The sequence below is a fragment of the Salarias fasciatus genome, chromosome 20, assembly GCF_902148845.1.
Source record: "Salarias fasciatus chromosome 20, fSalaFa1.1, whole genome shotgun sequence".
NCBI classification, from domain to species: domain Eukaryota; kingdom Metazoa; phylum Chordata; class Actinopteri; order Blenniiformes; family Blenniidae; genus Salarias; species Salarias fasciatus.
In genome coordinates, this window is record NC_043764.1 from 16,822,883 (window position 1) to 16,835,676 (window position 12,794).

General features: G+C 42.8%; 1 protein-coding gene across 1 annotated transcript; it reads right to left on the bottom strand.

Moving 5' to 3' along the window:
- Positions 1-506: 506 nt before the first annotated feature.
- Positions 507-10,586, bottom strand: slc17a9b (solute carrier family 17 member 9b). The gene is made up of 13 exons (XM_030119505.1): positions 10,158-10,586; positions 9,098-9,295; positions 8,048-8,187; positions 6,711-6,810; positions 6,214-6,344; positions 5,984-6,080; positions 5,687-5,783; positions 4,906-4,993; positions 4,777-4,811; positions 4,572-4,687; positions 3,448-3,503; positions 3,316-3,345; positions 507-2,961 (listed from the first exon to the last, which is right to left on the bottom strand). The coding sequence occupies exons 1-13, from the start codon at positions 10,289-10,291 to the stop codon at positions 2,783-2,785; spliced, it is 1,401 nt and encodes a 466-aa protein (XP_029975365.1). The 5' UTR covers positions 10,292-10,586; the 3' UTR covers positions 507-2,782.
- Positions 10,587-12,794: the final 2,208 nt, after the last annotated feature.

The following is a 12,794-nucleotide window of genomic DNA, read 5'->3' on the forward strand; positions in this document are numbered from 1 at the left end:
GACCAGTAACTAGACAATGAACTGAACCAGGACCAGTAACTATCAGGAACTGGACTTTGACAAGCAACTGACCCAGGTCTCGTTTCATATCCTAGTCCTGATGTGAATCCAGGTGCAGGTCTTAGACCCGATTCAGTGCCTACACCCTGGACCAGGCACTGAACCAGGTCCAGGAAGTGAACTAGGCCAGACCCTTGACCAGGCACTGAAGCAGAACCTGTACCAGGAACGAGAGAAGGATCAGATCCCTGAAGTGAGTCGAGTTCTTCGTTAGTGGAGGGCGTGACATTTTGGACATGCATGCTGATGATCTTTAGTTTAAAAGTGACAGGGAATCCTTAAAACTGAAGGTGGAAGCGCTCATTGTTCTCTGTACAAGTGTTTAACAGGAAGCGTGATGCATCTGGAGGCTCAATGTGTGTGTTCTCCCCTCATTTCTGACACTGTACTGCCTCTCAGTGGACAAGAGGAGGAAATACATGCAGATACTACAACTGACACACCTCGACATTGTTGACAAAATATACTTTTATTCAAAGGTGACAGATTCTTTTTAAATATAACATATCTCCAAAGCATTAGAATACTGCATCTTCTTACAATAATGTTTTTTTTTCTTTCTGAATCATATATATGTTACATATTGATTAAAAAACAAAACTCTTCATCAGAAGGCTTTCAGGGAAATCCAGACAGATATGTTGGTGCACAGAACCCCAGAATGTATTCAGCACGTAACTTTAGGCGGTTTGCAACACGACTGCAACAAAATAAGAAAAGAAGGCGGTCGTAAATAAAGCACATCTGCAGAGTTGAGCCGAGCATCTACGGAATGTGTCTTCCTAAATCACGAGAACAGGCCGGGTTGTTTCAAAGGCTGACAGTTTCGTACAGTGGTCTTACATTAATAAATACATTTTGTGTACAATCACCACAATACATAGTGTTGGTGCAGACTAGCTGTGATATTTGGCATGGTTATCAGCTCTCAAAATAAATTATTCTGTATAGTAACTAAGTTTCTGTGTTTTAAACACAGAAAAATAATCTTTACAATACAGAAAGCAAAGCTTTAAATAAGTCCTATTACTATGCTCTTCTCTACTACAAATGACTCTACTTTAAGGTATCCAGTTCAAAAGGTTCATGGAAATTATCCATTAGGACACAAACATTATTTTAGCAACAGCAAATGATATTCAGAAACAAAAAAAATTCAACAAAAGCAAAATGTGATTTACAATGATCAGTAACAGATGCTGCATTGACACACTGAGCACACCAAGCAGGTCTGCTGCTGCTCAAAATCAGGCACAAAATAATAAATGCATAGTTTCCAAGTACACATGGCAAGTAAACCTTGACATGAAGTGACCAAAGTGTGTGAAAGTGTGCCACGATCAGTCACTCTGACATTCATCCAAAGCTATGCAGCGAGCTTTACCGTGCTACACACTCCGCAGTAACATCACATCGCCAAAATCGCCTTCAGCTGATCACCTGCACCCAGCCAAAGACAGGTTTCTAATCCTCCCATCTGTCATGCGGCGTTCGTCACATCAGTGTGTAAAATGGATACTGAGGGATGGAAACCGGCTCACAAGACAAAGACAAACACCGCTCCCATCGAAATACTCTCGACACCTCCTGCCTGGGTAACTAAGGTGCTAAGTGCGATAATAAGGGTGTTCAGTTGTGCATTTCAGACAATAAAGTTGACAGAAAAAAGGCTCATTTCCAAGAAGAAAATAACTAAATAAAAGAACAAAGTCTTTGTGTTTCCTCACCGCATCAATCCGATTATACCTGTCATCCTGTCTTGTGTATTTCTTGCTTTCTGTCACTTAGAATAACATTTATTTACTGTGAAAAAGCTTTTGAAACTCAACAAGTCGTGTCACAGAAAAGGTACTTGAAACAATCACATGAGGTAATTCTATTGCGTGCAACAGCAAAGAAAAAAAAAACACTTCCTTAAATGAATTAATAACCTTTGGTCTTCCACCTTGAGACATATTCTTTGAGACAACATTCGGAGAGAAGGTGCTCGGTCAAAGGAGCTTCCTTCGACCCTTCCTGAAACGGTAAGATGAGCTTGTAACCACGGCGACGGGGACCAGAGCATGGAAATGGTACAGAACATTAGAGCGCTGCCAGGTAATTAGTGTCTGGGTAATGAGGTGTCACTCAGACAGATCTCTCTCTCCGATGGGTGAGTGGGGCGTACTAATAAAAGACTTCAGGTACCGGGAGGCCGGACTCTCCCCGCGTCGCCCTGCCGTCCCCGCGGGGTAGGAACACACCACCTTAGTCTGTCACAGCTGTCACCGAGCTCCTGAGACTAACACATCCATCACTCTCCAAGCTCCACTCACACAGACACACCTGAAACAGACAGCTATGGCTTTCAGATAATCTCTGCCACTCCTCGGTAACACACACACACACACGCACACGCTGTAACAGACATACACAGTTTTCCCAAAAACTATTTGACCACCGCAAGCTGTGACCTTGAGGTAGTGTTTTTTTTTTTCCTACTTCCTTCCTGCTTTAATGCAGCTTTGCCTTCCAGGATTCAAGTCTGCAGCTCCTTAAGACTTTACACTGTGCTTTGAGTAACTGTCGCAATACCTCTTCTAATGGACACAAAGGCAGTCAAACCTTTTTCCCAGATGCCGTTTGTGGATTTGTCCATGTGCTCTCCATATCAGACGGGGCGGGGGGCTCCGGTGTCCATGCTGCCGGCTGCCCAAGGTCGACTCTTCCTCGGGGGCGACCCTCAGATGTGAATGTTGTGGTGGCGAACCTTACTGGTGTCGATGTCGACCCGGCGCGCCTCGGCGAAGGCCAGGAAGGTGCAGAGGCCCAGCAGGTTGACGGTGGTGATCAGGGCGAACACGGACGCCCACGAGCCCGTGGCCTCGATCAGATACCCCGAGAAATACACCATAAGGACCCCTGCGCACAAACACGTGGAAGGCATTAATAAAACACCATCAGGAAGACAGAAAGGACACACTGCGTCTTTCATGTGCCGGTACAGTTCAGACGCCCCCAGCTGCCACCGACTCCTCTGTGTCCCTCACAGGATCGCTAACTGTCAGCCTCTGTTCGCTCTATTATTCATCTGACACTAACTTTATTATGCTCCCTTGATGAAATATGCATGGCACAAAGGAGGCGGCGTGACTGACAGGCCATCAAGCTCAAAGTTTGGGTTCAGGAAACAGAATCGCTCGTTCCATTTCGCGTTTTCCCGCACCTGCTGGTCAAAGATTGATTTCAGGTACTTCTCAATTAACAGCAACCCACCTGAGAAAGCACCACATGTGTTCATAACACCTGCGAAAGAAACACACACAGGGTGTCACTTTCATCACACGTTTAATGTTTCACGCGCTCTCGAGAAATGATCTGTAAAAATTTATTTTTTTAAAATCTCACCAAATAAGGCTCCTGCGCAGGATGGAGCGAGGTCCTGGACATTCACAGAGACACCACTGTGGAAAAAAAAGAGAGAAAGAGAGAGAGAGAGAGAGAGAGAGAGAGAGAGAGAGCCTGCTTTTAACACTTTTTCTCCAAAAGAAGCTAAATAGATTATCTCAAGAATAAAACCAGCCTGATAATCTGTCTGCGCCTGTCAGGGGACGCCAGCTGCCACCTACTGAATACATATATTAATCCATCTTATACATTTGGACGCCTAAAGTCAAATCCCATCTCCTTTGGTAGGGCCCTTGTTAAAAATAATGGTGCTGTGGAACTGCAGGATCAGGAAATTATAATCTTACAAAACATTGAGATAATAGTGACACCGGAGAGTTGAGGCAATTACAGTGTGAAACATAACACCGATAAAATTTCATTTAGTAAAACTTTCTTTGATCTGTAAAATTCAATTTAACTATACAATTTGTAATGGTATTACAAAGTTATTTAATTAAAAATATTCAGAAATGAGAAAAATCCCAGCCTTGTTTATACCTTGTCTTTTTAATTTGTATTCAATTACAGCTCACTTTACAGTTTCCTAGGTGACTGTGGCATTTCTTGAACTTTATCAGTGTTTTCTTAAGGTTTTGTTGCTTTTTCTCATTAACCACAAACTATTCAAAACATGTAAATGAGTCACGGCTACATTTCCCTTTAAAATTATTAACATATGGTGCAGACTCTTCAGCACGCCAAATGTCTATTATTCACATTCATTCAAAATTGAAAGAAGTCTGGAGATGTATTCGACTGAGTCTTTTCAGGTACAACCTCCCACACAAATGAAGCTCAACAAGGCTCTACTTTTAGGTAATCATCCTTAAAACATCAATGAAGCACAAAGAAATGAGATGACTCACAGGCACCGAGCCTCTCCAGCTCTAACTGAAACTGTCTAAACACGCATAATAAAAGCTGAGACGTGTCACATCTTTCCTTTTGGACAAAGGAAGCCTTAAACTGACTGCAAGGAGAGACCATGAGGTTAAAAAAAATAGACAAAAATTTTAATATCTAGCATGAAAAAAAACAGCATTATGGTGAAAGCTAAATGTGGGATTTTGAGTGTGCAGTACCTGTGACTGAAGGTTGTGAGGCCCATGGTGGCAGACACAAACGCGACAGCCCAGGTGAAGGTGGTGTTGCCACAGAGAAGAAGAGTAAACACGCTGGACACACCCATGGAGAAAAACTAGCACGCAGGAAAACACAGAAATTACACAGTGGAAAGACGACCGAGGTGCGCTTTGTCTACTCAGTAACAGGACACATGTGCTGTACCTGCATCAGCTTCCTCACAGAGGCTGTGTCGAACCCTGGAGGGACGCGGAGAGGAAATGTGTTACACAGACGTTTCATCATTTTGCTTTTAAAAACGGTTGTGATCGCCATTTTTCTGGGGTCTTCTACCTTGACTGATGAGGTGATCCGACAAGCAGCCGCTGAACAGGGACGAAGGGATGGCGACCAACCAAGGGATGACATTGAACACCCAGCCCTGCAAGTACATCGTATTTTCTGTCTCTTATCAAGGACAGCTGAGAGCTTTTAGGACTTGCACCACCACAGATGAAAAGTTCTGCTACTTTATCGGTCCGTTACGTTCAGCCTTGTCCTTTTAAACGTACAGTATCAATGTCAGAGCAAATAAAGGTTTCACTACACTACAATACAAATACTTTTTTTTTTCTTTTTTTTAACAAACATACACATCATCTGAAATGTTGCTTGCAATACTCCAAGCTGTCTGCAGCGCACGCAGCAAAGTGCACATCACAGTGGTCTCATTACTTATTGATTTTTTTTCAATTATTCATATCGCACTTTGCTTAATGTCTGAAAAGGCGAAACACGGAACGAGAACAATTAATGTCGAAATTATTATTAGAATAAGTGAAATCGTATAAAAGATCATTCAATGATCGTGGCTGACGAAACTGTCCCTGGGTGAACATCGCTGTGTTTTATTCCACCAACATTGATCTGGATTGTGTGTTTAAAGAGAGAAGGCGGTCATGAGTACGCAGCATACTGATCCAGTGGTCATGAGGCTTTTCTGGTTTTGGTCCCACAGTCCGAAAACATTTCACTGAGTGTAATTGTGATCGCGAATGTGTTGGATAAAGCAGAGTCGAGGACGGACCTGAGGACAAATCTAATATTAAAGAGGTTGAGAAAATGTCGCACTTACCTTAGCATCGGGGAAAGTGTCTTTAAAGAACGTTGGCAGCCACGACAACAGAGTGAAGAAGGTGCTCGCCGTGCAAAGGTGCGTCACGATCACAGCACTGTCCGGGAAACACACAGACACAGATAAATACACACCACGACGCCACAGACTCGTCAGGGTTAGTGCCAGGGTAATAATAAAACATCCTGAAGCAGTATTTGTCAGAAAAGAAAACTGCACAGACCACAAAATGTACACTGACAACACAGCAGCCCAAACATTGACACACACTTCCCCGCCCGCACGTTGTCATCTCACCAGACTGCAGGTTGCTTGAGGAGCCGCAACCAGTGTCTTTTGGAAAGTTTGGATGGGACCCCACCGCTGCCCAGGGACTCCAGCGTAATTATGGGTCCTGCAAACACAGATGAATGCAGGCGGGCGGTCATGCAGGAGATCCTCCGCTCCAATTAGCTGTACAAATAAGCCGGTGTAAGACGGGAGCGTTCAGCGGTGATACTAATGACACAGCAAAAAGCTCTCCCTGCCTTCTCCCTTGAGGAGGTATTTCCACATGCAGTAGGCCCACAGGACCGAGAGGAGACCAGAGACGTAGAAAACACTCTGCCAGCCGTACAGGTCCAGCATGAGGGAGCCAGCGCCCCCGATCACCAGAGTGCTGGAGCAAAAAATAAACAAACAAAAAAAAAAAAAGGTCACAACACAGGTCAAACAGGTTTAGTCACATTCATGAAGGTCAAGACGTCATCACAATATTCAAATCATCATTCCATGACATCCTAACACACCCTGGAGTGTCACCCAAAGATAATAAGCAGCAATTATCTTCATATTTCACATAACTGCAGAAACAAAGAATAATAAAAATCACGTAACATGGACACAGGAAAGAGCTGACATGATTTTGGTGTGATTATGAGATCACAGTGGATGAATCCCTCAATTAAGAAACAAATGTCTTTCACAGCCAGAATAAGCCACTTGTCCACATAATGCCCTGCTTATTGCATAATGCTTGACTCACCCCAGGTAGGAGCCACTGCCCACAGTGCTCATGAGGAAGCCTCTTTCACTCTCCACCACCTTCTGAGAGCACAGGCTCGCCAGAGAAGGGTAATGAACTCCTGAAATCAGGCAGAAAGTACAAGAAAGAAAGAAAGAAAGTCAGACACAATCTGACTGCACTTTCATGGCATTGTTACATAAAACAACTGCAGATCCTGAAGTGAAACATATGTTCTGTATTATCTGATCTGTAGAAATAGAAATCATGTGTCTCCTGAGGGAGAGTAATAATAATTCGGATTCTTCAGCCAAATGAGGGATGAACACAACAAACAATGCATCCTTCACAGGCCACAGATGTCTTCGGATTTCCCGATATCTCTAAATGTAATTATTAATCTCTCCTTTTAAAAATACATGCTATGTAAAGAACACACAAGAAAACACATTTCAGTTACCAGAACAGAGAGAACTGTGGGTTGCTGATTGGAAATACATGGATTTTCAAGCAGCACTAAAACTGTAACTTCAAAGATGAAATTGTTACGTAATGATATTCTCAGTCTGATGTGCTGCCTTTATAGTCAATACCTTCAGGTTGGATCACTTGCGAGTTCTAAATGGTTTTAAAGAGAGAGGCTCATTCACTGATCGAAGAAAAGGCACACACTTCACTGCAGTAGGCTTTGACTGTTTCTATGCATGAGCCTAAAAACCCAACACAGACAACAGTCTATTCACTTCATACCAAACACACTGCATTTACAAGGAGCTTAGTTCCCAGTCAGTTTAAGGTTAAAGAGAGAACATGCATTCATCCTCGTGATGCTGAAAAACAGGAGATCTTACTGGCAACCAGGAGCCTTCATTCAATTAAAAACAGCAGTTCTCCTTTTGGTCTGACGGGAGGAAGGTGAATTCAAACTGAGGGATCATATGAGGGTGACAAAATAAACAAATAAAAAAAAAAAAAGATGTGCAAGAAGAACCAAAATGAACTGTGACATAAAATGTGATGTCACTTTACGCCACTATGACTAAAACTTTGAAAACACCCGAGGAATGACCATGTTTAATGTGTTGCGTGTTCCACTGTGAAGAAACACACTCTGGTTTGCGAGCCTTCAACACTACGGTAATCGCGCTTTGCTCTTGTTGCTCAATGACTGGCTGCAAACTGCACTGAGATGGATCAACAACATCTTCAGCTTTACACAGACAGACGCTTCCTGTGCACGACCCCGCAGGAAGGTGATGCATTTCCTGCTTTTGAGTTCGAAACATGTTGATAAATAACATGGGCGGTTGAGGTGGGGGGGGAAAAAAATGTGTCCCACTTTTAAGCAGTGGTCTCACCTTGCAGCAGGCCCATGAGGAAGCGGGCCAGGGTCATGGAGAGGATGGGCTGGGAGCAGAAGTGGGCCAGGATGGGGGTGAAGGCTGTCATTGATCCCCAGGCTGCAGCAGACAGCAGGAGGACCTTCTCACCTCCCACCCTGTGGAGGCAGATTACAGACGTGAGCTTTGACTTTTGACTCGGCAGACAGCTGCGTGCAGCACCAACAGCGAGAGCTGTGCTTCAGTGGTGTTTTCAGAACATCAACACGGGGGTGAGAGCTGGTGTGGGGTGACCGCGGTATCACAAATCTCCAAGACCCAGAGTTCGGTTACTGTGAGGAACATCGATGCCATCAAGACAATTTCACATCTGATGGGTAACACGGAGAAATTTAAAGCCATCTCATCCTGAAAACCTGAGGGCCGCATTCTGATTGAGCACATCTACCACAAGGATGTAAGATACGATAGTTAAATGATTAAAAATACATATTTCATTCATTAAACGTCCCTCTAGTTTTTCACTTTTTATGCCAAAACCAAAACTCAGTCTTGAGTAGCAATCTGTCATATTCAGGGTTCATGTAAGAGAGTGATTGAGGGTCATCTCATTAAAATCCCCAATGTTTTGCATAACTTGTCACACAATCAGTAATTTCATAATTCCGCAAAACATAAAAAGGGATGTTTTGATACCTGAAGGAATAATTAATTTGGACTGAAGGTTCGATGATGAGTAAAACTATTACATTCATAAGCGTCTCTTCTGGTACTGCCAGAATGAGCCCACAGTGAGGAACCGGATAATACTGAGACAACATTGAGCTGTATTCACTTCACTATCTCTGCAGGCTGAGCAAACATAAATGGGCCGGTTGCATCACTGCCAGCAAGGATCCCGAGCAAACAAAAGCTTGAAGCTAATGACAAGCAGGAGGCTGAAACAGGTGTCAACTAAAAACTTGTATCACTGTCACAATCCCAGAGGCGGCAGATGTCTGTGTGGACACGAGACAAACCTTCGTCCGCGGGTTGTTTTCGTGTGTTTGACGGCCATACGTCTCTCACCTGTCACTGACGTAGCCGCCGAACACCTGCGTGAAGCAGTAGCCCCAGAAGAAGCTTCCCAGCACCATGCCCGACTCCCGCTTGGTCCAACCGAACTGCTCTGCCATGCTGACGGCACAGATGGGCATCGCCACGCGGGCGCAGTACAGGAGGCACGTGCCCAGCAGCAGCACCACCGTCCATACCCTCGCCACGGGCCTGCAAAGGGCGAAAAGGAAGGTGGACTTTAGAACAATGAGAGTCTTACATAAATTCAGGTGATCCAGCTTCCTCTATACTGCCCACAGATGTGTGTGTGTGTGTGTGTGTGTGTGTGTGTGTGTGTGTGTGTGTGTTTACTCTGTGATGGACTGGTGACCGGTCAACACCATACCCTGCTGCCCTTTGCTCGCTGGGATCAGCTCCTCTTGAGTACTTTAGTACTCAGATGGAATCTCGGAGCTCCAGCAATAAAAGTAAAGTTTGTTTTCATCGGTGCAGCACAAATAAGGTAAATGTAGGCAGCATTTCATGTTCCTGGCTTCCTAAGCAAGTTTGTATGCGTGTGCAAAAACATGCATTCCAGACTGATTGGTGACAGTAAATGTAGTGTTGATGTGTATGTGAGAGTGTGTGTGTGTGTGTCCCGTGACGCCTCCTGCCCCCCTGAACATGGGCTGGTTAAAGCTGTACAGAAGAAGTTGGACATGGCTTCATAAAATCTGGGAACACTTCAAGTATTTTTTTTCAATGAGTGGCAAAACACAAAAAGAAATGAAAAGAGAGTTAAAAAAAATGAAGGGAAAAAAAAGAGAAGAAGAAGCTGGGTTTCCTTCCTTCTTTACAAAACATGAAGCATTTTTGAAGGACTGAAACAGCAAAGGGCCAAAGATGAGACGTGTCATTTTTACAGAAGCTCGGGCTCCTCCGGGTTTATTAGGACTTCTGAAGTATCAGCACTGATTTGGGCTAAAACCCCCTCCTTATCGTCCCTGTATGGGACTCTGGGTAAATCTGTAGCTTGTAAACAATCCTGTGGTATAAAAAGAGAGAGGTTTTTTTTAAAAGAAATGCACATTACCTCGACCAGTTGGTGTTGTGTTCAGGCCACTTCTTATGGCATCCAGGTGCTCCGACCTTGTCAGGCGGGTGGATTTCCTTGTGACCGACCAGATCTGCACTATAGTTTTTGCCATATTTTTGAATAACTGCCATTCAACGCGAGGTGACGGCAGCCTCTCTCCAGCCGCTCCGGCCACTCACTTTCAATCTCTTTCCGGGTCGATCAGTACAGAAAAGTCACCGTTCGGAGGGAAAAAAAAAAACAAAACAAACCGTTTCATAAAGTCTTTCCGCAATCACATCACCGCTAATCGGCGTTAATTTACATAATCCGAAGGAGCTGAGGCGACGATCATGAGCGGAGCTGGAGGAGGAGGACGGATGAGGAGGGACTGTTTTTCCTGATGCCCGAGGAGGAGTAATCCACGTGTCAAATTTTCTCTCCTCCTCCTCCTCCTCCTCCAGCAGCAGTTCCTCGTCTGGTCGCTAGGGTTAATCAGGAAGTCATCGGAGTGCACAGTCACCGTCACATCCATCACAGTTTAATGTCTCCATTATTAAAACACGCAGACGCCTTACACACGGTCCAGCCCTGCCGCCATATTGGATGAGTCTCGCAGTGGAGTCCACGGAGGGTAGATTACATTATCCTACATCTAACATGCAAAACTGGGTGGTAATTTATCTGTTTGGCTTTTTATAACATTATATTATTGTAATTAACATTTTTTTTTGAAAACTAGTATAAACCCCAGAGCATGATTGGCCCACCTCCATGTTTACGCTTTCTTTAAGCTCATTGGAGCAGAGGAATTCTTGTTTTAACCACATCAGTCCACAGGGATTCTTTTGAAAATGCATGGGGCTTTTGCAAAATTAAGGGAAGTCACAGGACAGGTTTTCCTCTGATGACCCTTCCACGAGGGCCATGTTTTTGCAGGTGTCCCTGAACAATTGGTCACTATCACAACTCCAGTGTGCAAAATCTACTTGAAGGCCTTTCACACTCAAACAGTGATCTGACATACTTCTCTGGCAATCCTAGGAGTAATTCTTGCTGATATTTTTCTTGATCTTCCAGTCCTTATCTTCACCTCCACTATTAACATGTTAACCTGGTAACAGTCATTTCTTTCATTACATTAGAAGCTGACTTTGAGCTAAAATCTCTCCTTTTCACTCTGAACTTGCAAGCTGTATTAATCCCCTTGTGGAAATCACTTTCCTGGATTTAACCTTGTCTTCCTCCTACTTTGGTCACAGTATCAAAAGTCTGGAGAAAGGATGCCCAAACGTTTAAACTCCATGTCACTGTAATGGAAGGGAGATCTGAAAGCATGCACGCAGTAGAAATATTGTGTTTACAAAATAAAGGTTTTTCAGTATGCTAATAATACTATTAATATTATACTGTAAATGTATAGACACCCTTTCTGTTCTCAGAGATGGCAGCTCCAAACAATCACTTGAGTTCTTGGATAATTTTCTTGCTGAATGTGATTTTTCATCAACTGTGATCATGTTTTCTAATTATCCCTATGACCACCTCAACCTTGACGAGCTGACTCCTCTCCCCATGGTCAAGTCATTTTGTGACAAATTGACATAAAAGGTATATTTTGTGTTATTAATTCTATATTATAAAATCTATTATTACTGCATTGCCACATTATTCTGTTATTATTGCCTCTGGTCTCTCTTGATATTTGGAAGTCTTTATGGCACAAACAATATGAAAAAACCCCCCCAAAACACTCAAGCTCAATAAAGTGGCCTTTTTTTTTAAATGTAATAATTAGTTGCAGTTTGTGTGATCTGCGTGAGTTTGTACACACAATAACTTCAGGGACAAAGCATGAACTGCATTTGTATAGATATAAATGTGTTTTGAAAGTTAAGATTTATATGTTTGAGATATGAAAAATCAAACATAAGAAATAAGCACTATCAATAGTTACGTGCAAATACTTCGACAGAAAACTGAACAGTACAGGTCTGTTGATTGCTATTCCTCACTCTAATAAAGAATTTATCTACCACATTCCTCTTTCAGCGATGTGATAATTTTTCATGATTGAATTATCATACAATCTGATCAGAAAATAACTAGTATACAAACTATTTCAGATTGTGTGCAATAAATCTAAATGATAGGCTAAAACAATCCTCAACTTTTCCATTGAATTATCATTTTTTGAGACACACCTGTTAAGTACATTCACTTCTGTTGATAGATCAGTTTGAAGTTCCCAAAATTAAAAGACAATGCGAATGATTTGCAGATTAAAAAGTTACTTTTATTGCAAAATAATATAACAGCAAAGAAAGCACATCAATTTTTGCAAAACAGCTACTTGTTCCTCAAATGTAAATAATTTGTCTCTAAAAGTGTCTCTGTGTCTGTGGACATTGAATGATCTATTCACATGTTAAACCATCATCTGCAGTAACACTTTGAAACAGAGGATTTTTTTTTAAGCTAGCAGGTCACAGTACGCCGCATAGTTAATAGCATTTCAAGTAATCTTACCTTTTCTTCCAAATGCTACCGCAACATATACTTTAAAAGTTTTTCCTTGATGTTCCAAGAAAAATGCAATAGAAATCTGAAGTCACAGTAGCTTGAAACACCCCAAAATATTCTGTTTTGGCAAGT